This window comes from Mangifera indica, unplaced genomic scaffold (assembly GCF_011075055.1).
Source record: "Mangifera indica cultivar Alphonso unplaced genomic scaffold, CATAS_Mindica_2.1 Un_0005, whole genome shotgun sequence".
NCBI lineage: Eukaryota > Viridiplantae > Streptophyta > Magnoliopsida > Sapindales > Anacardiaceae > Mangifera > Mangifera indica.
The window spans coordinates 69162-90448 of record NW_025401097.1 but is presented as its reverse complement, the minus strand read 5'-3'; the positions used below and the strand labels follow the sequence as shown (position 1 = coordinate 90448).

The following is a 21287-nucleotide window of genomic DNA, read 5'->3' as shown; positions in this document are numbered from 1 at the left end:
AAATCTCTCTTATTTTCATTATTCTCTCTTATATTTTTAATTGTATTTAATAATTGACATAGTAAATATTAGAGTTGTTTACCTATGTTTAATCACCATAGTCTATTTTATGTAAAGTTCAAAATTATGTACTTGGAATTAATTATGAAAATTTACCTATCAGATGCCAAACTGAATTTTCTCTTTTGCTAGCAGTATTTTATCATAAGATTAGGGTGGAGAAGGTTGATAGCACCCGAGAAAAGAGGAAGATATGTCTTTGTAGCCGCCATTGACAAGGTAACTTCTAAAGCAAATCTAATAGTCAGCATAACAACGGATTTGAAATCATTGTCATTGCTTGTCATGCCTAACTTAATTGACCCAACTTTCCATAATTTCTTTATCCTTATCTTCACAATTCATATGACAGAAATTCTTGTCTTAATTGGGCGTATTATAGCATCTATACATCTTCTATTAGAGAGTCGTAAAATGTATGTTAATTTTTAAAATCTTGATTATGTGATTAATGCCATCTTATCTAACATAAATATTTTTTCCAGCTTATTGTCGTGCACTTCTGCAGGTATCATATTCACATAAATATTTTCCCGTTTCACAAATCTAGTGAAATATCCAATGAAGATAATAATACATTTTCAACTCAAGAGGAAAGGGCGCGGAGGGTGATGGTGTTGAAAGTTCATCAGGCATAATTTCCACAAAAAGGGCTATTAAATTAGCATTTCTTCTCGGACTATTCATTAAAAAAAACTGGAAATTAATTAAAATAGCTTAACCAAGGAGGATGTATTTAAAATTGACTAACTCTTTGAGGGTTACATAGAGATAACGAAAACTAAAAGTTAATTACAAAAATGCCTCACCTCCTTTTATAAAAGGCCAAAGGACTATTTCCCACCCAAAGTATGCGCATTTCTCAAGTGTCCCCCCATTGGCTATGAAAATCCCATTTACCCACCTATGGGCTGTTAAAATTAACCGAGTCCATTAGTTATATCATTTTCCCCCCCTAAACCCTAAAAACTAATAATTTCAACCCCAACCCAAGTTTTAAAAAATAGCATTTCCCCCCCTAGGGTTTCCAGTTTTCAAGTGCATTTTTCCGGTGGCGATTCTTCCTCTCCGGCACGGTCTTCTTCCGACGGCTCTCCTGGGAGAGGTGATCGACGGAGATGAGTCGTCTTTGTCGTGTCTACGTTTCGACGAAGACGACTCGTCTTCGTCGACGACGAAGACTCCTCGTCGATGAAGAGTCTTCGTCCATCACTTCTCCCAAGAGATCCACCGGAAGAAGACCTTGCCGGAGAGGAAGAGCAGTGGCCTGGAGGTCGTCGGAGAGGAAGAAACGCCATCGGGAAAACGCACTTGAAAACTGGAAACCCTAAGGGGGAAAATGATGTTTTTTAAAACTTGGGTTGGGGTGAAATTATTAGTTTTTATGGTTTAGGGGGGACAAATAAATCAAATTTAAGTTTATTTTTTTTAATACAGATAAAATGACAATTTTACCCTTGAAATCGTTAGTTTTAACCGTGCACGGGTGGGTAAATGGGATTTTCAAAGTTAACGGGGGAAAACTTGAGAAATGCGCATACCTTGGGTGGGAAATAGTCCTTTGGCCTTTATAAAACCCTAAAGATATTTGTCATAATTATGTGTTAAACTTGTGTGCATACTAGGGTTGGGGGATTTGATTCATAAATTGAAACTTATTTGAGTTATAAATTAGAATTGAATGTGAATCAAATTATTTTTTATTCGAGTTAAACTTGAGTTATTCTAAATTCTGGTTCGATCAACTTGAATTGAACTAAAACTAAATTATTTTTATTTAAGAAAAACTCGAGTTAAAAAGAGTTCAGGGTCAATTCGATTTGTATCCAACCCTAATTAACTGGACATCATTCATATTCAGTCTAGACTAGAACTCTTGTTTGAAGTTTGCCTTGACAATCTCCCTCAATAAATTGGTGTGTTAATGCTCTACTAAATTTGGACTCCCCCTAAGCTAAAACTTTCCAAAACATTAAATTTGAAAAAATTTGGTTCTTTTTTTTTACACATTTGTTAATATTGCCCTTATTTTCACCGCCATGTGATGATAACATCTCATTGTCGCTTGCTCCTTAAAGTGGCGCATTGCTACAAATCTCTCATCTTTGAATGATGCTTCATGTTTTCTTTTATGCTCATAAGTAAAATTCTAAGCCAAAAAAATAAATTGGTTAATTTTTATAATATTTTCAATTTCATATTTTATTAATAAAAACTGACCAAAATTTTAAAAAGTTTATGTTAAAACCCCTAAAATGGAGAGTATCAATTACCCTAACAAAATGGAAAATATGATAACCCCCAATATGGAAATATTAAAAAAATTCATCATACCCATCACACATACAGAATAAAACATGTATAACAAAAAATATGATAAAAAAACCCACCATGTGTGATCTCAATTTTGCCCAATCTTCTAATATCTCAAGTGTCTTATACATCCAAATCTATAAAGACAAAGTTACAACTTTTAATTGTAGATTATTAGTTTATTATTACACAAATCTACATTAACAGGAGTAGATGATACACTTATCTTGAAAATTAGTAGAAGCTCCATTAAATTACAGGAATACATGGAGAGTTTTTCTTTAGATCGGATGAGACTTCTCATATTGTAGACTAATACAATCAATAATGGATTTATACATCATCTTTCATTCTTGTACACCCCATGGATATGAGTTAAATCCATTCAAGTGATTAACTTGTTGGAGGACCTGCTTACTTATCACATTTTTTTTTTCCACATCTAACAATTCGATGTATAGATAATATAAGAACACAATCTTAATGACATTGAAGTCATCTTCCCCCCACAACCTCAAATTCCCTTATTACATTGTCATAGCTAATTGAAGCCTCACCCTCAAAATATGTCGCTCAAATCCTTTGTCTGCCTATGATGGAAAGATAATATTGAATCTTGATTTGACAAATAAATCGCAATCTAGTGATTAGGGTAAACTTGAATTAGCTGAACTAGATGTCAATGGATTTTGCTTTTACAATCTCCCTTAATAAAATGGAGTATGCTAATACTCTGTGAAATTTGGACTCCTCTTAATCTAAAAACTTTCTAAAACATGTAATTTTAAAAAAATTTTCTGCTCATATATGTTAATGTCGCTCTTAATTTCACCATTACATCACAATGGCCTCTCATCATCACTTGCATCTTAAAAGTGATACGTTGCTAGAAATCTCTCATCCTTGAATGGTGTTTCGTGATTTCTCTTACACATGCCCAAAATACGTGTCACACATAACGAATAAAACATGCATAATAAAAAATATAAAAAAAAAACCCATCATGTACATGCATGGTAAAATATAACCAACTACTCTCCCCTGCATATTGGAAAATATTAGAAAAAATAACCACTATGTGAATCACACATACTTGGAAAATATCCAAACCCCCGTATCTTTATCTAATTTCACTATGTGTGACCTGCATAGTATTATGAATCATGCATAGTGACGAAATAACGTAAAATCTATTATTTTCAAATTTGATTTCACCAATAATTGATTATAAACCTATTCTAACCCAAAATTATTGAGAAATTTCATGAAAATTTCACACGATTCAAGCTATTTAACATAAAAACTCAACTGAAGAAACTGTTAATCAAAACTTATACACCTATGTAATGTTGCTAAATTTCAACATTTTAAGTAATAAAACATGATACTAACTTTTTTCCTATTTTAATTGTTGAAAAATGACTAAACTCCCCATACATCTCATCAGAATTCTGTATGCGTGATTTGTTTTGAGTTTATTGGTTTATTATGCGTGCTTTCAATTATGGAAAACGAATTTAAAGCTTGTTTGTATAACAATTTCCAATGTGTTTATCATATCCCTACAAATCCTGTAAAGTTGGTCAATTTTGTATAAATTTTCTTAATTTCAGTTATTTTAATTATTTTTTTCAAAAAAAAAGTCTTGTTTGTTTCTGATAATTAAAAAAAATCACATGTATGTGTTTATATGTGAAATTTCACGTGACGGAGTTGGTGGCGACGTATAGATGGAAAAGTCCAAAATTTTGATTTTCGGATTACAAAATAAATAAATAAATAAATTTGCATAAAAGATCATAATTTTTTGCGTAAGGATTAATTTTGTTATTATTTTTGATAAAAATAATAAGTGTTTACTCTAAGATAGCATATAATAAACAAGTGATGATCTTTATTTTCTATAATAATCAATCAAATAATGTGATAGGGTCAGAATTGAAATTTCGCTGCTTGTTTGTTTGTTTGCTATATATATACATATATATATATATATATACGCTTAACCTTGCGCGATGTATCGACGTGAGGAAGGTGGTAGGATGACGTGACTATGCTCAATATCTATTTAATGATTGACAGCTATACTCCTGATGCAACGTCTATTCATAAGTTACATCTTTTCTGGGAGTCTTTGAGAACAAACAAATAATTTTTGATTATTTCAATTTTGCCTTGTAAACAGCATCACCAATTAACATCAAAGTATTAGTGTTTTTTCAATATATAAAATCGAAATCCCCTGCTTCTTAATTAATTTAGTTGAATGAGTCTACCAAGAATCAACTCACCGAGTTTTCAGTATCTGCTCATTCTTCACTGAACGCAACACACACAACTCAACCTTATCACTTGACCGGCGCCAATCCACCAAATTTATTTATATTCCTTGGACCCTTTTGGCTGTGCTTTAGGAGACTGGGGTTTTAATGGCGTTTTTGCAGAGGCAAATTTTGAAGAGGAAATTGGGGCTTTATGGGAACTGTAGAAGGAGTCTCTGCAGTTCGCTCTCTGCTGTTCCTAGTGATGATAATTCTTCTTCCTTGCCGCCCCAGTTGCCGCCCTTTGATTATCAGCCTAAGCCTTACTTGGGTCCTTCTGCTGATCAAGTTCTTGAGAAAAGAAAGCGCTTTTTGGGTCCCTCTCTGTTTTATTACTATCAAAAGCCTGTAAGTTTTGTGTTTTGGGAAACGGGTTTGTTTATAAAAAGTCATTTTTTATTGGTTTTGAAGTAAAAATATGATTTTAATCTGAAAGGTGAGCTCTTTTTAAGTTGTGTTATGGAGATAATTGGACCTTCACATAAGACAATTGGTTTTGTGTAACATGGTTTTAATCTTCACACTTGTAAGCCCAATTTATATTTTTGTCAGAGATTAAGTGCTTCTATTCAAGTGATTTTATCTCTGTGAAGGACAAGAATAGTTTGCTTTTGTCAAACGCATTTTTTTGTTCATGGATTGTTATGCTGTGTATGAATTATAAATTTATTCTTTAGCTTTTAAGGAGAGATCTTTGCCCTTTTGTGTGTTATAATTCTTTGTTGTTTGTTGTTTTGAAGCTTAAGTGATTCTATTAAGGAAGAATATTGATGCACTATGATCTGGTTTTGGGCTTTTGTGTTAATATTAGTTGGGAAATTTTTACTTAATTTTATAAGCATGGTCAATATTTTGTCAAGATAATTGCATAGCTGCATAGTTGCTTGATCTCTCTTTTGATTATCACTTGTTATCAAAGAAGCCAATTTTTTGTTTCTTGTTTTTGAGTTATTGCTATTATTGTTGAAGTGAAAGAAATATATATGTTTGACAAGAGTGGGCTGATTTTTTGTTTGTGAAGCAAAATTGTGTGCAATACGAAGTCTAACTTAGTGCATAATTGGTTATTGTCTTTTTTTTCATGAGAAGCCCATGTTATTGTGTTGTTTTGGTCTACAGCTCAATATTGTTGAAGGTAAAATGCAATATTTGTTTGACGAGAGTGGAAAGCGGTACCTGGATGCTTTTGCTGGAATAGTTACTGTGTCTTGTGGGCATTGCCACCCTGATATCTTGAATGCTATTACAGAGCAAAACAATCTTCTTCAGCATGCAACAACTATATACTTACACCACGCTATAGCTGACTTTGCTGAGGCATTGGCATCAAAAATGCCTGGAAACCTAAAGGTTTTTTTTCTCAATTCTAGCACTTGATGTCATTCTTTGTTACATTGTGATATTATTTGGATACAGGTTGTAATTGTTATAACATCACACATCAAGATGGCCACTTAATAACAACATTATGATGTCAGATTTAACTTCTTTAGTTCACTTTGAAATTTGAAATGCAGGTTGTGTATTTTGTCAATTCTGGGACAGAAGCAAATGAACTAGCAATGTTGATGGCAAGACTTTACAGTGGTAATCTTGGCATGATTGCCCTAAGAAATGCTTATCATGGTGGAAGCTCCAATACAATTGGACTGACTGCCCTAAATACGTGGAAGTACCCCATACCACAGGTTTGTAAATGTTAGGATTCATAGTTTAACATGGTTTATTGTTTGACAAACTTTTGATATCTGGAACTGTATACACTGACAACATAGTTTGAAGCTTATTATCTCAGGAACATTAGCAATTAAGAGCTTTACTTTCTTCCATCATACACTTTTCCTAAGGTTAAGGGTTTAGGGTTTAGTAAATGTCCAACAATGTTTAAATAGGATATGAATTAGAGATTATGTTACTAATATTGGGCATGGCATGCATCTTTCTTCAATCTTTTCTTCCGACATACACTAACAGCTGTAGCAAGCTTTCTGAAAATTTTATTTAAGAGTAGATTGATTTGTACCAGGTGTGCTCAGTTTATTCTCTTTATTTGTTTATTTAATGAAAAGAAGAAATAAAATATGTATTTAAGAGTGAAATTCAATCTGTGTTCATGATCTGACATGCTACATTGCAGGGTGAAATCCATCATGTTGTAAATCCAGATCCATACCGTGGAGTCTTTGGCTCAAATGGTGCCCTTTATGCCAAAGATGTACAAGATCACATTGATTTTGGAAGTTCAGGAAAAGTTGCTGGTTTTATTGCTGAAACCATTCAGGTTTTGATTGATTGTTGTCTCTAAAGATATATATAAATTTGGTGCTTTCACAACCCTGAATTGGTCTCTAAAAATTGCTCCTTTTTTTTTATAAATTTTGACAATTTAGGGAGTTGGTGGAGCAGTAGAATTGGCCCCTGGATACTTAAAACATGTTTATGACATTGTGCGTAACGCTGGTGGTGTCTGCATTGCTGATGAAGTGCAAACTGGATTTGGTCGCACTGGAAGCCACTACTGGGGCTTTGAGACACAAGGTGTCATTCCTGACATAGTTACCATGGCAAAGGTTTTTTATGATATTCCCTTGCAGTTCTCATCATGCCCTATACATACATGATTAACTTTTTTTAATATTATCATGTTTAGTTAGTTTTTTCTTTTCCATGGTTCCTGTGCAAATAATTCCTTTGCTATAATCTGATTTTCAGGGAATTGGCAATGGTTTGCCATTGGGAGCTGTAGTGACAACACCAGAAATAGCTAGTGTAATGGCTCAGAAGATTCAGTTCAACACTTTTGGTGGAAACCCAGTATGTTCTGTTGGTGGGCTTGCAGTGCTCAGGGTTATTGATAAGGAGAAGCGTCAAGCGCATTGTGCAGATGTTGGTTCTCACCTGATTGGCCGCTTGAGAGCTCTACAAGAGAGACATGATAGTAATTTCTCTTGAACTAATAACTTCTCAGAGTCTTTTTAAACCTTTTTTGCTCAATTGGCTGTGTTTTGACTTTAGATTAAAAAGAACTGCAAATTTGGTGAGATCTGGCTATTTAACCATATTTTTATATCATGTAAACAAATCTCCTAAACAAAATTTTCTGAGTAAGCTCACTATAGTCATATTAGAATTTTGAATTTGTGTGTATGTGCCAATGTGCTCATGTATGCTTCTACTCCCCTCCAAAATTATATGAACTAAGCTCCTCGTGAAAATGTATCAAGTGGAAAACCCATTTGCGGATCTATTTTTATTGTAAAGGTTTTCATGCGGCATTGAAAATAAATCATTCTGCTTATAACATCATTTGGAGATGTTTAGTAGAAGTGGACCAATTGACATTACGTGATCATATTGAAATATTAAGTTTTGTGCTGCTGATGCACAAATTCTACCTAACCTGAGTCTCTTTACATAAATCTTATTAAAGTTTTCTTGTTTGATTGAATATTTGCTTGAGTATATGCAGATTAAATGCTTTACACATTGGAATGGCAATTTTATTTTGCAGTTTTTCTCACCTTGATAAAATCTTGTTTCAGTCATTGGAGATGTGAGAGGGAGAGGCCTCATGGTGGGGGTAGAACTAGTGACTGACAGGAACAAGAAGACACCTGCCAAGGCTGAAACTGCAGTCTTGTTTGAGAAACTCAGAGGTACAAATAACTCTCCTTTTAGAAGAAAGAACTCCTTTATCTCTCAAATTTTTTCCTTTTTTGGGTTCCAAATCCTCATACCTGGCATTACAACTTAATTTTCTTTTACTTGTCATAATTGCAGAGCTCGGTGTTCTCCTTGGTAAAGGTGGGCTGCATGGAAATGTTTTCAGAATCAAGCCACCGATGTGTTTTACCAAAGATGATGCAGGTAACTTTTCATAGCCTCCTTTCATCAAACGGATTTCAGCAAGTGTGCTTGAATCTTTTATTGTACATTTGATTCCTGATAATTTTGTTTCACACTGTTTTGTTTGGAAATGCAGATTTTCTTGTTGATGCTATGGAATATGCAATGTCAAAATTGTAAGTATCTATCTGTTAAGACTGCGGGAAATTACGTAACTCTTATAAATCCTCTGGACATCAAACTCTTCAAAGAGCTTATTCTCAATAATAATATCAAGCAAGTTCCCAACCAAAAGTTTCAGCTCCACTATTAAATGATGAAATGTATAATACATCACAACATCTTAAAGTGGGTTTAGCAAGGTATATAATTTCAGACTTTGGGCACACGTACGTCAGCATCAAAGCTTGACGGTTTACAATCTTTGTATACATCAATGAGAGAATGATTGTGATGATCTTGAATCAAAGTCCAAACTATTTTGAGTTTTAATGGGGATACATAAGTTTAGCAGTTTATAACAAAAGAAGCAACAATTAACCAAACACCTCCAAAAGAAACAAAAGCAGCCTCAGAAAGCAAAGCCATCTGGAGAAGACCAGAATAAACCAGTAATAACAGTTCAGAACGGTGAAAGGAGTTTTAAACATCAGTTAACATCTCAGAAAACCAAACGTCAGCAAAATTAGATATTAACTATATTGAAGCCATCTAGCTGTTGCCTTTATCTAGGGTTGAATTCGAGCCGTGCCAAGTTTAAGTTTGTTTGAGCTTGAGTTTGATTTGATTTGCATGAACTTGAGTTTTTAACTAGTTCGTTATTAAAATGACGTCGTTTTAATATATATTAATCAAAACAATGTTATTTTTGTATTAAAATTTTTGGTTGGTGAGTTAAATGAGTTAAACAACCCAAAGCTTGAGCTTGAGTTCGAAAATGTTTAATTTTTAAGTTTGAGCGCGTTTGAGCTTTGATTGTTTTAGACTTATTTGAGTATAGTTTAAACTTGAGTTTGAACGAGCTTGGATTAAATCCAGCCCTACCTTCATCTAACACAAAACCCAACTAGCTTTCTAAAATTTTATATGAAGTCCTATGATGATCCATTCCTTTTGGCATATTAAATACCGAAGAACAGAAAAGTTTTAAGAGAAAGTGTAATACCATATGCACATGCTACTACCCCTAAAGATATTTGGAGATTTCTCTTTAGAAGCTGTATCACGAAATAATCCTTCCATCTCATGTATGTGATCCACTCCACAATTTTTGCTTTTACTTGAAATCTGTCATATCATCAGACAAAATGAAAACTTTCTTGCCGCCTGTCAAGGCTTCTTAAGTTTTAAAATGTACAAAAAAGACCATCAATCATATATCATTCCAAAAATATTGCAGCAATGTTAAATGCAATTTTGACAAGTCCAACTATTCGAGAACAAACCTGATCATGCAAAATGCACCAGATAAAATATAATAAAAGCAGCCTCAGAAGGCAAAAACATTGAAAATATCTTCACAATAAACTTTGAACTGGGTTTTCAAACAAAACAGGACAGCTGAATAATTATTAAAGTGCAATCAACTTCATTTCATCGTCCAGAAAACCAAACAGCAGCAACACTAAAATAGCAGTAAAGTTCATCTAACACATTTAATTAAAAAGTAGTCCAGCAAAATAATCCAATGCCAGGGAAGAAAATCCTGAAAACCCTGAGATGACACTCATTGGAAAGTATGTGTCCATGGTCCAGGCTGCCAGCTGGAACATTACCGTGTTCGCACGATTTCCAACAACTCCGCAAACACTGCAAACAACATAAGAGAAAGAAATCTACTTCAACAAGTCTTCAAGAGACTAGATCAATAGAGAATGGCCGAACATAGAGCAGAAATATGGATAGCTGAAGGCAACATAAATTAAGCTTTTTCCAGAAATCATTGAACTATTATGCAGAAAACCTCCACAACCATACATAATACCAGAGGGAAAGTTCTAATAACGATATTATTCTGTAGATAAAAAAAAATACATACCATTTTACATGCTCTAAAACATGAATTTATATTTGTATGAGTTATCTTGCTCTAATGGTAAGACATTCTGCTATCAAATGTATTATAATTATGATCAGTGATACAAAGAAAATTACAGAGTATAAAATACAATCAAAGAAGATTTAGTATTAAACAACTTATTAATCCAAACAAGCACAAACTCCAAATTATACTAGAGTAGAAATTCAATGTAGAATTACATTAAAAGTTCTATTTAGCTTTTGTATGTTATAGCCTTTCATATAATATTGTTATTTATGTATGAACCTCTTAAACAATGCATCAAAATATAAACTTGTAAATTGTCAAATAATTTGGGACACCAATGATAGATTGGGTGTTTATCATTATACATCATGATGTTCAACTTTTAATATGATTTTTTTTCTTTTTAAATGAGAAATTTTGAGACACAAAACAATTGATTGTAGTTTAACATGTTCCAAGAACCTTATATAATAAGCTTATGGGTTTGGAGTTACATCACCTTTTCTGTAAGAAGATTTTAACCTCCAAAATTCAGTTAGGTCTAGCTCCGTGCGCTTCCCAATCATAAGGTGTGCAATCACTTTGCACCCTATATAGATTGCACTGTAAACCACAACGAATATTTGTATCAATAAAAATCATAATAATATCATAGCCATATGTTAATTCTGAATTTTAATAAAAGATTTAGTTTTGGTGAATTTGATACAACTTACTAATCCCTTCTTATTGGTGGCTTGTATATTTCTGAATATGGCGACCAGCTATCTAAAATTTCATATGGTAGTTTTTCATCCATTCTATCATGTTTTACGCAGCAATGGAGATAGCACCTGAAACAATCATTTTTAATTGGAAATCTTTGGTCTCTGTCAACTCTTGCAGCCGTTTTATCTTTGGCATATAACAATCTGACTCCACACTTCTTCAACTTTGTCTTTTTTTCGTTTTTCTTACTTCCATGCTCAACAAAGAACTCCACGTAGCCCTTGTTATCCGAACTGATAGTAAGCAATTCCAAGGCCATGATATTATAATCATATCCTAAGAATACATGATCTAATTCAGTAACATCATCTGTATCTATAACCTCTTGCCCATAATCATTAAACAAACAGCCAGTGGAAACAATTTGCTCATCAACAACCAGAAAACAGCGAATTTGCAAAGCTTCAGGGTCTTCATAGTCTTGAAATGATGCAACAGCACAAAAAGCGAAACCAATTAAGTCATCATTGAGCCAATCTGATGGAAGCTCTATGTAACCATTCTCACTTTTAAGGGTAAACCAATCTGGAATTTCACTTCCAGGATAACATATAGAAGCCATTGGCTGGTCATCCCTTGACAGCCATGTTGTGTTCACCTATGCCAAAAAAATCATCAACTTCTAACTTTCTTCCTATAACATTATATTTATAAAAATAAATATGAAAAAGAGAGAGATATATAGACTTACTTGAGAGCGAAACCATACGTCTGCATTTCTCTCAATATTGGGCAGAACATCTGTCAAATCTAATCTCAGATTGCAACAATTGATGAAGTTAATTTCCTCTTTGTCGGCCACCATACTTAGGCAATGATTTGGTAAACCGGACAATGCTTCCACTGATGTGCAGCCCTTGGCTTCTGTAATTAGTAACTTATCTGGAAGTTTTGGCAAGGATTTGAGCCTTTTGCAATTGCTTAAATTAAGCTCATACAAGTTCGAGAGGTCTTTGATACTCTCTGGTAGACTTTCAATATTGTTTCGGCCAAGATATAAAACTCTCAGATAGCGTAATTCGCCAAGGTTTTTGGGTAGCACTTCTATACTACAGTCTTCCAAATTTAACTCCTCCAGTCTGTGGCAGTCAGTTAATTGTTCCAGTAGGAAACTTGGTGGCTCCTGAATCCCAAATCTTGTGAAAGATAATTTCTTGAGGTTGTTCAAACATTTTAAAGTCAATAATGGTAGATCTGTGATACCAATTCCCTCAAATTCAAGTTCCTCCAATGCTTTTAAATTCTGCAGTCCGGTAGGCAGTATGTCAAGTTTTGAAGAACCCGAAAGATAAAGACATCGAAGAGATTTAACCTCACAAATACTCTCTGGGAGGCTTTTCAGGCTTAAACATTTTTTTAGACTCAATTTTACCAGTGCAGATAGATGCTCCAATGGCGGCAATTCTTCAATTTCAGTTCCATCTAAATATAACTCTTCTACTCTATTGGGAATGCATGGAACTCTTTTGATCTTTGAACAGTTGGAGAGAATAAGTATTCGAAGCAATTCTAACTCACCAATGCTCTCTGGGAAATGCTCTAGCTTTGAACATTTTTCAAGATTTAATATTTTTAAGCTGGAAAGATGCTTCAACGACGGCAATTCTTCGATTGCAGTTCCATCTAAATATAACTCTTCCACTGTATCAGGGATATATGGAACTATCTTGAGAGTTGAACACCGGGAGAGAACAAGTTTCCGAAGAACTTTCCAACGAGGGTTGATTGGAAGGCTTTCAAAGCCTTTACATTCTTGTAGATTCAAGAGGACAAGCTTATAGAGATGACGAATCCATGAGAAATCGTCATACAAATTTTTACAACCTTGTAGAATCAAGCTCTCGAGATTTGGACAGAAGGAGAGATTTGGCATTTGTTGCAGATTCTCAGAGCTGGTGAGGTCAATATGTTTCAAATTCTTCAGCTTCTGTAACAAAATAAAAAACTGATAAATAATTACAATTTAAAGCACAAAATAGTAATTAATTTATACCAATACCTTGACACCACGCCAAAGTCGTTTAAGATTGCTCCGAGTGAGGTAGAGACCAACCAGGTTCTCTGGATTAAAATCTTGTGGCAATGACTCGTCAGAATAACTATACCAACAAAAGTACCTTAGCTCAGAGAAATCAGCTTTAAGTTCTTCAAAACCAGACACCTTGCTATGACGCGTGAAGCCATAGGCTTCGAAGAACCTTAGCTCATGCATCTTGTTGAAAGCTTTAGATTGCAAATGAATCTCTTTTACTCTAGACATATCCAAGCTTATGCTTCGAACTGTTCCTTTCCCCTGAAAATCAAGACCAGATTGATGATAAATTAGTTTGAAATTCATAATTACATAATTTGTATAATATAAAAAGGTTCTCACCGTATTATTTTTCAATACTGAGTAGATTTCCTCAGGATCCCATAATCTGCTACGTTCGCCAAAATTATTTCCTGATTCTTCACGTACAATTTGTTTACCCATTTCTTGAAGTAAATCATGCATGGTTATGATGTTGGCTGAGAGAGTTATGAGGGACCTTTCATTGAGAACATTTATACAATTATGTGAGGTGAAGCCACAGGCATCGAAGAGTTGTTCTATAAGATCTCTTTCACATCCTTTAAAGAAACATGCAATATCTAAAAACACTTGCTTTTGTGTATGATCTAACCCCTCATAACTTACTTTTAATACATTACATATATCCATGTGGGGGCATTTTTTCAGATTTTCTAAAGCACTTTCCCAATCTTGTTTTGTCCTCTTAAACAAAAAGGAACCCAAAATTTTGAGAGCTAGGGGAAGACCTTTGGCATATGCAACTACCCAGGATGATAGCTGAATAAAATCTTCTGTTGGACTGTCATCTCCAAATGCATACTGGTTAAAAAGTTCAGAAGCTTCATCACCAGACAATCCATCCATCTTGAATATGTTTGCAGGATCCACCCCACATTTTTTCAGTACTTGTTCATCCCTTGCAGTTATGATTATAAGACTTTCGGAATCCAAGTAGTCGAAATGTTCCATTAAACATTCCATTTGTTCTAATTTTGTAACATCATCAAACACAATAAGAGCGCGGCCAAGCCTTTTTCTTTCCAAGGTGAATCCAATATTGGAATGTTTTTCTCCGAAAACTTTAGAACTAACTCTGTGGCGCAAGTCATTTAATCCCCCACTTTTCTCTGATTCTTCTCTGATATTTCGAATGAAGCATTTTGTTTCAAACTGTTTGCAGATTTTTCTGAATACAGCACCTGCAAGAGTTGTCTTGCCGATACCTCCAATGCCCCAAATTCCTAGTTTGCGAACACCATCTTTAAGAAATAAATTTTCAATATGTTCAATTCTTGAATCAAGTCCAACTAAGTCCCTGTTGTCAATTTCTAAGTACTCATCATTCAATCTCTCCAAAATACTTTTGACAATAGCTTTTACAAGTGATGATTCAAGCCTACAAAGTAAAAGATATATAAATAAAATTAGATAAATGAAGAAGAAATTAGAAAGATAACATAATTTTATTTCCAAGAATTGATCAAAGAATAGAGCGCACTTTTTCTGTCCTAGGATATGAGAATTTTATTGAACAGAGTACCACTCTATTGCCTTAAATTTTAAAATGTAAGGTTGGAATTTGATCTTACTTCCTCCTTTTCTCCAGTAATTTGGTGTGACAATCAAAGTGACGCATACCTAGCTTCAAATCTTGTTTATCACACTTGTACCAAATATATCGAGATAGATGTTCACTATGTAAGAGAGCAGGTTACATGGAAATATCTCACCATTCTCTATGTTCCCTCTAAACATAAAAAAGATGATATCCTTACAAAAGCTTTAACTATTGTACATTTTGCTCAGTTATGAGACAAACTTTGTGTTTTCTCTAAAAAAAAATATTACTTACAGCTGCCATCCTTTTTAGTTGCAGTCATAACAGAGGTCTTCAATTCAGCTACAGTTACAAACTTTCATATCATTTGCTGATATAGTAGATAGTTAAGCGTAAGCTGGCATGTTTGAGTATGAGCTAAGGTTGGTGAGCACTAGCTAACATCAGTTGCAATTTGTTGAAGTGCTGGTGTTGGTAATTTAAGTAGTTAACATCAGAATGTAGGTTGTTCATGAAGAGTAAGCTATGTTGCTGAATTACTAGAGTTGGTAGTGTAAAAAATTAATTGAGGAATAGCTATGTTGCTTAAGTATTGGAGTTGGTAATGATGGTAAGTTAACTGAAGAATAGCTAAAATGTTACCAATGAAGAAGTCACTGAGATTTTGTCAATGAAAGAGTCACTGAAGAATTAAGGATTGATAAATCCAGTGGGTTAACTGAAGAATGGCTACAACAGTAACTGGAGATGTTAAAATGTTTAGCCTTTCCAAAATTAGAGAAGTTTTGTTACAGGGTTTTAGGCAGAAGTTAACAACTCTGGAAAAGAGAGCAGTTGTATCTAAGAGAGGATATTAGGCTGATTACCGAACCCATTTCAATGCTTTTGTATATTTATTTATTTTTTGACAAAATTTTTACTATAGCTAACTCTACTATTAGTTTGCCTTAAGTCTTAACAGTCACCATTTTCTTTCACCTGTAGAAACATAGTTCTTACTCCTATAATTCAGTTAAAAAAAAATTACCGTTTTCCACTTTTCTCCCAAAATTCACTATTCCAACTCATTCAGTGACATTCATCAACTTTTTTTTCATTATTTTTGTAATTTATTTTAAGTGTTATGTTGTATTTTTTGTATTTTCTTAGGAATTGATTTTTTTTAATTAGAGTGTAATTCATTTGTGATACATTTATTGATGGATTTTATATAGTTATGTACTTTGTTATATATATATATATATAGAAAAAGTATTAATGTGCTAAGATTCGAAAAGGGTATTATATTAAAAAAAATTATAAAACTATAAATAAATAAAAATTATTTATTTACATTTAAAATTTTTATAGTGTTCTTGAGATGAAAAGATGAAAAACTTGACAATATTTTGAAGTACTAATGATCCCAGAATCCAAAGAAGTTATCAAATTCCATTGTATGTTTTCAACTCATTTTAATTTCAAATCCTTATTTGTTTTATCATTTATTAAAAGGGATATCTTAAGAGTTTTCTATTTTTGTTTTTCTTTTGTGTTACTTGGAAATATTTTTTATATTAGAAATTACCTTTTTTAATGTTTTCTGACCATGGCAAAACCAATTAAGGCTGGGGAGGGCCTGGGCCAGCCCTGAGATATTTAAAAAATAAAGGGCGAAGGATTTTTCCCACCAAGTTTTAGTGAAATCCCAAATTTCTATCCACTCACAAGGTTTAGTAAAAACTCTGTTTCTACCCCTCAAAAACTCAAATACTCACTTATAAACTATTAAAGTTAACAAAATTTATTAGTTCGAAAGGTAAAATTATTATTTAACCAGTGATATTAAAAAGTTAAAACTTTATCTTATTTTTCTTTCTAAATCCTAAAAACTAATAATTTTTCACATGATTAAATTTTGAAAAGTTACACCTTCACCCCTATTAGGTTTTCAGTTTTTCGACGATCTCTTGACGATAACTCTTGCTCTTTGGCATGTCTCTCCCTCCTGGTCATATTCTCCTGAAGCTATCAAGATCTTCGTCGGAGTCTTTGTCTATAACGAAGACTTTTTAAAGTTTAATTTTGAAAGAAATTGTTAATTTTTAAGGTTTAAGAGAAAAAATAAGATAAAGTTTTATTTTCTTAACATCAATAGTTAAATGATAATTTTACTCTTAAAACTAACAGATCTTGTTAACTTTAAGAGTTTATCATAGATATTTGAATTTTTAAAACTTAACAGGTGAGAATTAATATTTGGCCACTATTTTCCACCTAAACCATGCTGAATTCTCAAAGTTCCCCCCATTAACTATAGAAATATCGTTTACCCACCTATGAGCAGTTAAAATTAACGGTAGTAAGGGTAAAATCATCATTTTATATTTAATATTAAAAATAAACTTAAATATGATTTCATTCCCCCCCCCCCAAATTTAAAAAACTAACTTTTCTCCCCTAAGCCAAGTTTGAAAAGATCACATCTGCCCTCTAGGGTTTAGTTTCCAAACCCCTTCACTTTCTTCGGCGCCATCGCCGACTGTTTCTCTCTTTGAACGATTTCTCTTCCATTGACGGCCCCTCCTCAACTCCATCTCAACTCATTTGGCACCGTCTCGTCTTCGTCTTGGAAGAGAAATTGTCTTCCCAGACAAAGACAAGACGACTCATTGTCCTCTAAGAAGACGATTTCTCTTCCCATACGAAAATGAGACAGCGCCGAATAGGTTAGGGTGGAGTTGAGGAGAGCCGTCGATGGAAGAGAAATCATCGGAAGGGAGAGACAGCCGGCAATGGTGTTGGAGAAAGTGAAGGGGTTTGAAAACTAAACCCTAGGGGGGGAAATGTGATCTTTTCAAATTTGACTTAAGGGAGAAAAATTAGTTTTTAAACTTTTAGGGGGAAAAATGAGATTAAATTTTCAGAAGTTAGGGTTTTGTTAAATTTAACCGACTATGGGTGGGTAAATAATATTTTAATAGTTAATTGGAGAAACTTTGAGAATTTAGCATAGTTTCGGTGGAAAATAGTCATTTGGCCTTAATAATTCACTAAACCTTGAGAGGACAAAGTACTTTGGCCCAAAAAAAAACCACCGTTGGAGTTCTCTATGTTGGGCCTCATAGCCCTGTATATACGATTTAATTACCCCCTCAAATTGTTATATAAAAAAACAATGCTAAATGGATTGATTCACCCAACCTAATACTCAAGCCTGAAAAATGATATTTTAGATCATAAATATGGCACATTATATGCAAAATTTTAATAATCCAATCAAATAATAAAGCGGAAAAAAAAAATTTAGATTCCAAATAAATAAAACACATTTTATACAAACTAAAAAAAAAAAAATTGAATGTATGACAAATTTTTTATTATTTAATAAACCATATTCTCACATTTATAGGTATTCTCTTTAGGAATTAGAGTGTGTGAAATCAATAAAGTAAATAAATACACTTAAATTATCATAAATTGCAAGGTGAAAGGACACAAGATTTATCCCAGTTTAATTATAATAAAGTTACATTTAACAAAATCAATATTAGGTCAATATCCTTTTTTCTTTCATTATAATGAGTGTATTTATTAAAAACTTGTTATATCAATGACATAATAAAATAATATATTTATATATTAAAACTTTTATTTTTCAAAAAAAATCTAATTAGGATATCTACTTTCAATAAAACTATGTATACTCATTTTTGGTACATAATTTGTGTACACAGATGATATATTATTATGTGATTGAATATTTTTTTATCATATGATGACACATGTTTTAAAATCATCTAATTACATAATGACACATCACTATATACATAAATTGTGTACAAAAAATGAGTATACAAAACATTGTTCTTTCTACTTTTAGGCAAAATTTTACTAAAATTTTTATTTTTAAGATAAATTCTAAAATAACTCTTTATGGGTTAAACTCATATTACTTACGGGCTCAAAATATTAACACAGCCCCACTTGCTCACCAAAGAATGGGATGCTATTAATATTGTGCCTTGTAAACAAAGCGGCGGCCAACTATTTCAATATTCTCATGCTAGTATGTTACCTTTTATTTGTTTTATAATTTGTTCGGGAAGTCATAATTGTACCCATAAGAAATAATATAGATTAACATTAAAGTTTTAATAGTTATTATTATTATACAAAATTTAATAATATATATATATATATATATATATATATATATATATATTTTAATTTGCCCCACCCCCTTCTCCTGATTTTCAGTCCCTCCCACCACTTATTGAGTTACAGGGACTAAAAATAATAAGCGTTTTTGCCAACCTAAGTTATTCAGTTGTTTAACTTGAGAAATTATTTTTCAAGAGAGCTAAATGATTATTATTATTTCAGTCTGCACTTTTTCAAAGTTAACCGCAAGCAAAGATGTTGTACAAAAACAAAGAAAAAAAATTGACGTTAATATAGAGTAAGGTAAAAAGCAGAGAAAAAAAAATATGTTTGAGACTTGGAAGAATTTATCAATTAGGATTAGCCAAAGGAGAACAGTATGAAGGCAGTAGTTGCAGTGAGAAACGGAATAAAAAATCAGATTATTTCTATATTTATAATTAATATTAATATCTTATCCATAAAAACTATATATATAAATAACATATATAATTTTATGTACAAACAATGATATATTATTATGTAATTGAATATTATTTTATCTCTAATTTAAAATTATTTAATCATATAATGACATGTCACTCTTTATTTATGCATAAAATTATATATATTATTTATATATATAATATTGCCCATGTCTTATTATAGAAACGTAAACTAATTTCACAAAAGCATTTAGTAAATAGTTTATAAAAAAAGAAATACTTCGATTTAATTATTATGTTGTAAATATTTATCTGCAGTAAAATTGAATAAATAAAAATAAAAAATTTAACAAACAGCTGAAAGTAAAATTACTATGTAAAAGACATTAAAAGTTACCTATAGATATTTGAATCAAAGCCAGATGTGTTGGCTGCAGCCGTCAACGCAGTCCTCCATCTCTGCAACTTCCCAGGATCATCCTTAAATCGCTCTTCAAGCTCAGAAAATCTTTCTCCAAAAGAGCCAGTTTGATTCCTTACATCCGTTGGATCTATTCTATAGAACACCGGGATTAGAATCTGACCATACTTTTCATTGCATTCGAGAATCCTTTCGAGTTCTTGGAGACACCATCTGGAAGAAGCATACCGCTCAGAGAAAATGACAACAGCGATCTTCGATTGTTTGATTGCATATGAAAGAGATGAAGGAATTCGATCTCCTTTGATAAGTTTATCATCAATAAAAGTAGCAATATTTTCCTTGCACAATTCTTCATACAGATGACTGGTAAAGCTGCTCCGGGTGTCCTCACCTCGGAAACTAATAAAGACTTTGTATTTTGCTTTAGGAGTAGTGGAAGAAGAAGAAGAAGAAGAAGAGGCAGAGGAAGAGGAAGCCATTAAAAAACTAGTGATTTGAGTTATTTCACATTAGCCAGGCATAAAGGGCTCAACAACACATCAAATATATAACAGAGTACACGATATTTATTCCATCGTTAAGTTTAAGTCCTTTTGGTCGGTGAGGTTTAGATTTTCAAAAGGTCCAATAGAATCTCATAGTAACACTTTGGTCCAGGTCCTTGTTTTAAATTCTTTCTAAAAGCCTTAAAGACCATTCATATTTTCTTATGTAAAAAAATTAAAAATTGACAGAATTATTTAAAAAAAAAAAAAAAAGAATAGGCAGCTGCTAATTAAGAATTCTGGTTAAGAGCAATACTATGTGTACCCACTTTGGATACACAAATATATACACACTTATATGTGTCATCATATGATTGGTTATTGTTTTATTCTTAATTCAAAATCATCCAATCACATGATGACACATATAAATGTGTACATATTTGTGTATCCAAAGTGGGTACACATAGTTTTATTGTTCTGGTTAATATTTGGAACCGCTCCATTAACAATTAGAAAATAAAAAATTAACAGATTAACGCTATTTAGATATTCAAGTAAATCACAGAAAGCTGGCACTTGATAAGGACCTAAATGTCAGTATCACATTCTATTGGGAATACAGTACGTCAGTCATAGCAAGGGGACGGTATTGTATTTCTCCCTTCATTATCTCTCAGCCTTTGCTTTGCATCTCTTTCATATCTTTTTCTCGGAAAATCAACAGTAATTTCCCACTGAAAGTTTGGGGAAATACTCCTCACCCTTTAAATTAAAAAATTACAAACTCTCACCCAAAACTCAACTTTACTAACAAATTAGAATCTTGACCTAGTAAAAA

General features: G+C 32.7%; 2 protein-coding genes across 2 annotated transcripts; one reads left to right on the top strand and one right to left on the bottom strand.

Annotated features, from left to right (window-relative positions):
• Positions 1–4495: 4495 nt before the first annotated feature.
• Positions 4496–8834, top strand: LOC123205448 (alanine--glyoxylate aminotransferase 2 homolog 1, mitochondrial-like). Its single transcript, XM_044622398.1, has 9 exons — positions 4496–5042; positions 5814–6044; positions 6212–6382; positions 6832–6975; positions 7085–7264; positions 7407–7632; positions 8237–8350; positions 8475–8561; positions 8677–8834. Exons 1-9 carry the CDS (start codon positions 4803–4805, stop codon positions 8718–8720), a joined length of 1437 nt encoding a protein of 478 aa, XP_044478333.1. The 5' UTR covers positions 4496–4802; the 3' UTR covers positions 8721–8834.
• A 1213-nt stretch (positions 8835–10047) lies between these two features.
• Positions 10048–20506, bottom strand: LOC123205430 (disease resistance protein RPV1-like). The gene is made up of 7 exons (XM_044622379.1): positions 19935–20506; positions 13730–14807; positions 13355–13648; positions 12047–13282; positions 11304–11953; positions 11087–11190; positions 10048–10349 (listed from the first exon to the last, which is right to left on the bottom strand). The coding sequence occupies exons 1-7, from the start codon at positions 20438–20440 to the stop codon at positions 10312–10314; spliced, it is 3906 nt and encodes a 1301-aa protein (XP_044478314.1). The 5' UTR covers positions 20441–20506; the 3' UTR covers positions 10048–10311.
• Positions 20507–21287: the final 781 nt, after the last annotated feature.

Bases quoted from the DNA above. Each gene is read 5' to 3' on its own strand.
- LOC123205430 (XM_044622379.1), bottom strand. From the start codon at position 20,440: ATGGCTTCCTCTTCCTCTGCCTCTTCTTCTTCTTCTTCTTCTTCCACT. The intron at 11,954-12,046 runs GTAAGTCTATAT...TTTTTGGCATAG, and splicing joins ACGTATGGTTTCGCTCTCAA to GTGAACACAACATGGCTGTC. The intron at 10,350-11,086 runs GTGATGTAACTC...TGTTGTTTGCAG, and splicing joins AAAATCTTCTTACAGAAAAG to TGTTTGCGGAGTTGTTGGAA.
- LOC123205448 (XM_044622398.1), top strand. From the start codon at position 4,803: ATGGCGTTTTTGCAGAGGCAAATTTTGAAGAGGAAATTGGGGCTTTAT. The intron at 5,043-5,813 runs GTAAGTTTTGTG...TTTGGTCTACAG, and splicing joins TTTATTACTATCAAAAGCCT to CTCAATATTGTTGAAGGTAA. The intron at 6,976-7,084 runs GTTTTGATTGAT...TTGACAATTTAG, and splicing joins TTATTGCTGAAACCATTCAG to GGAGTTGGTGGAGCAGTAGA.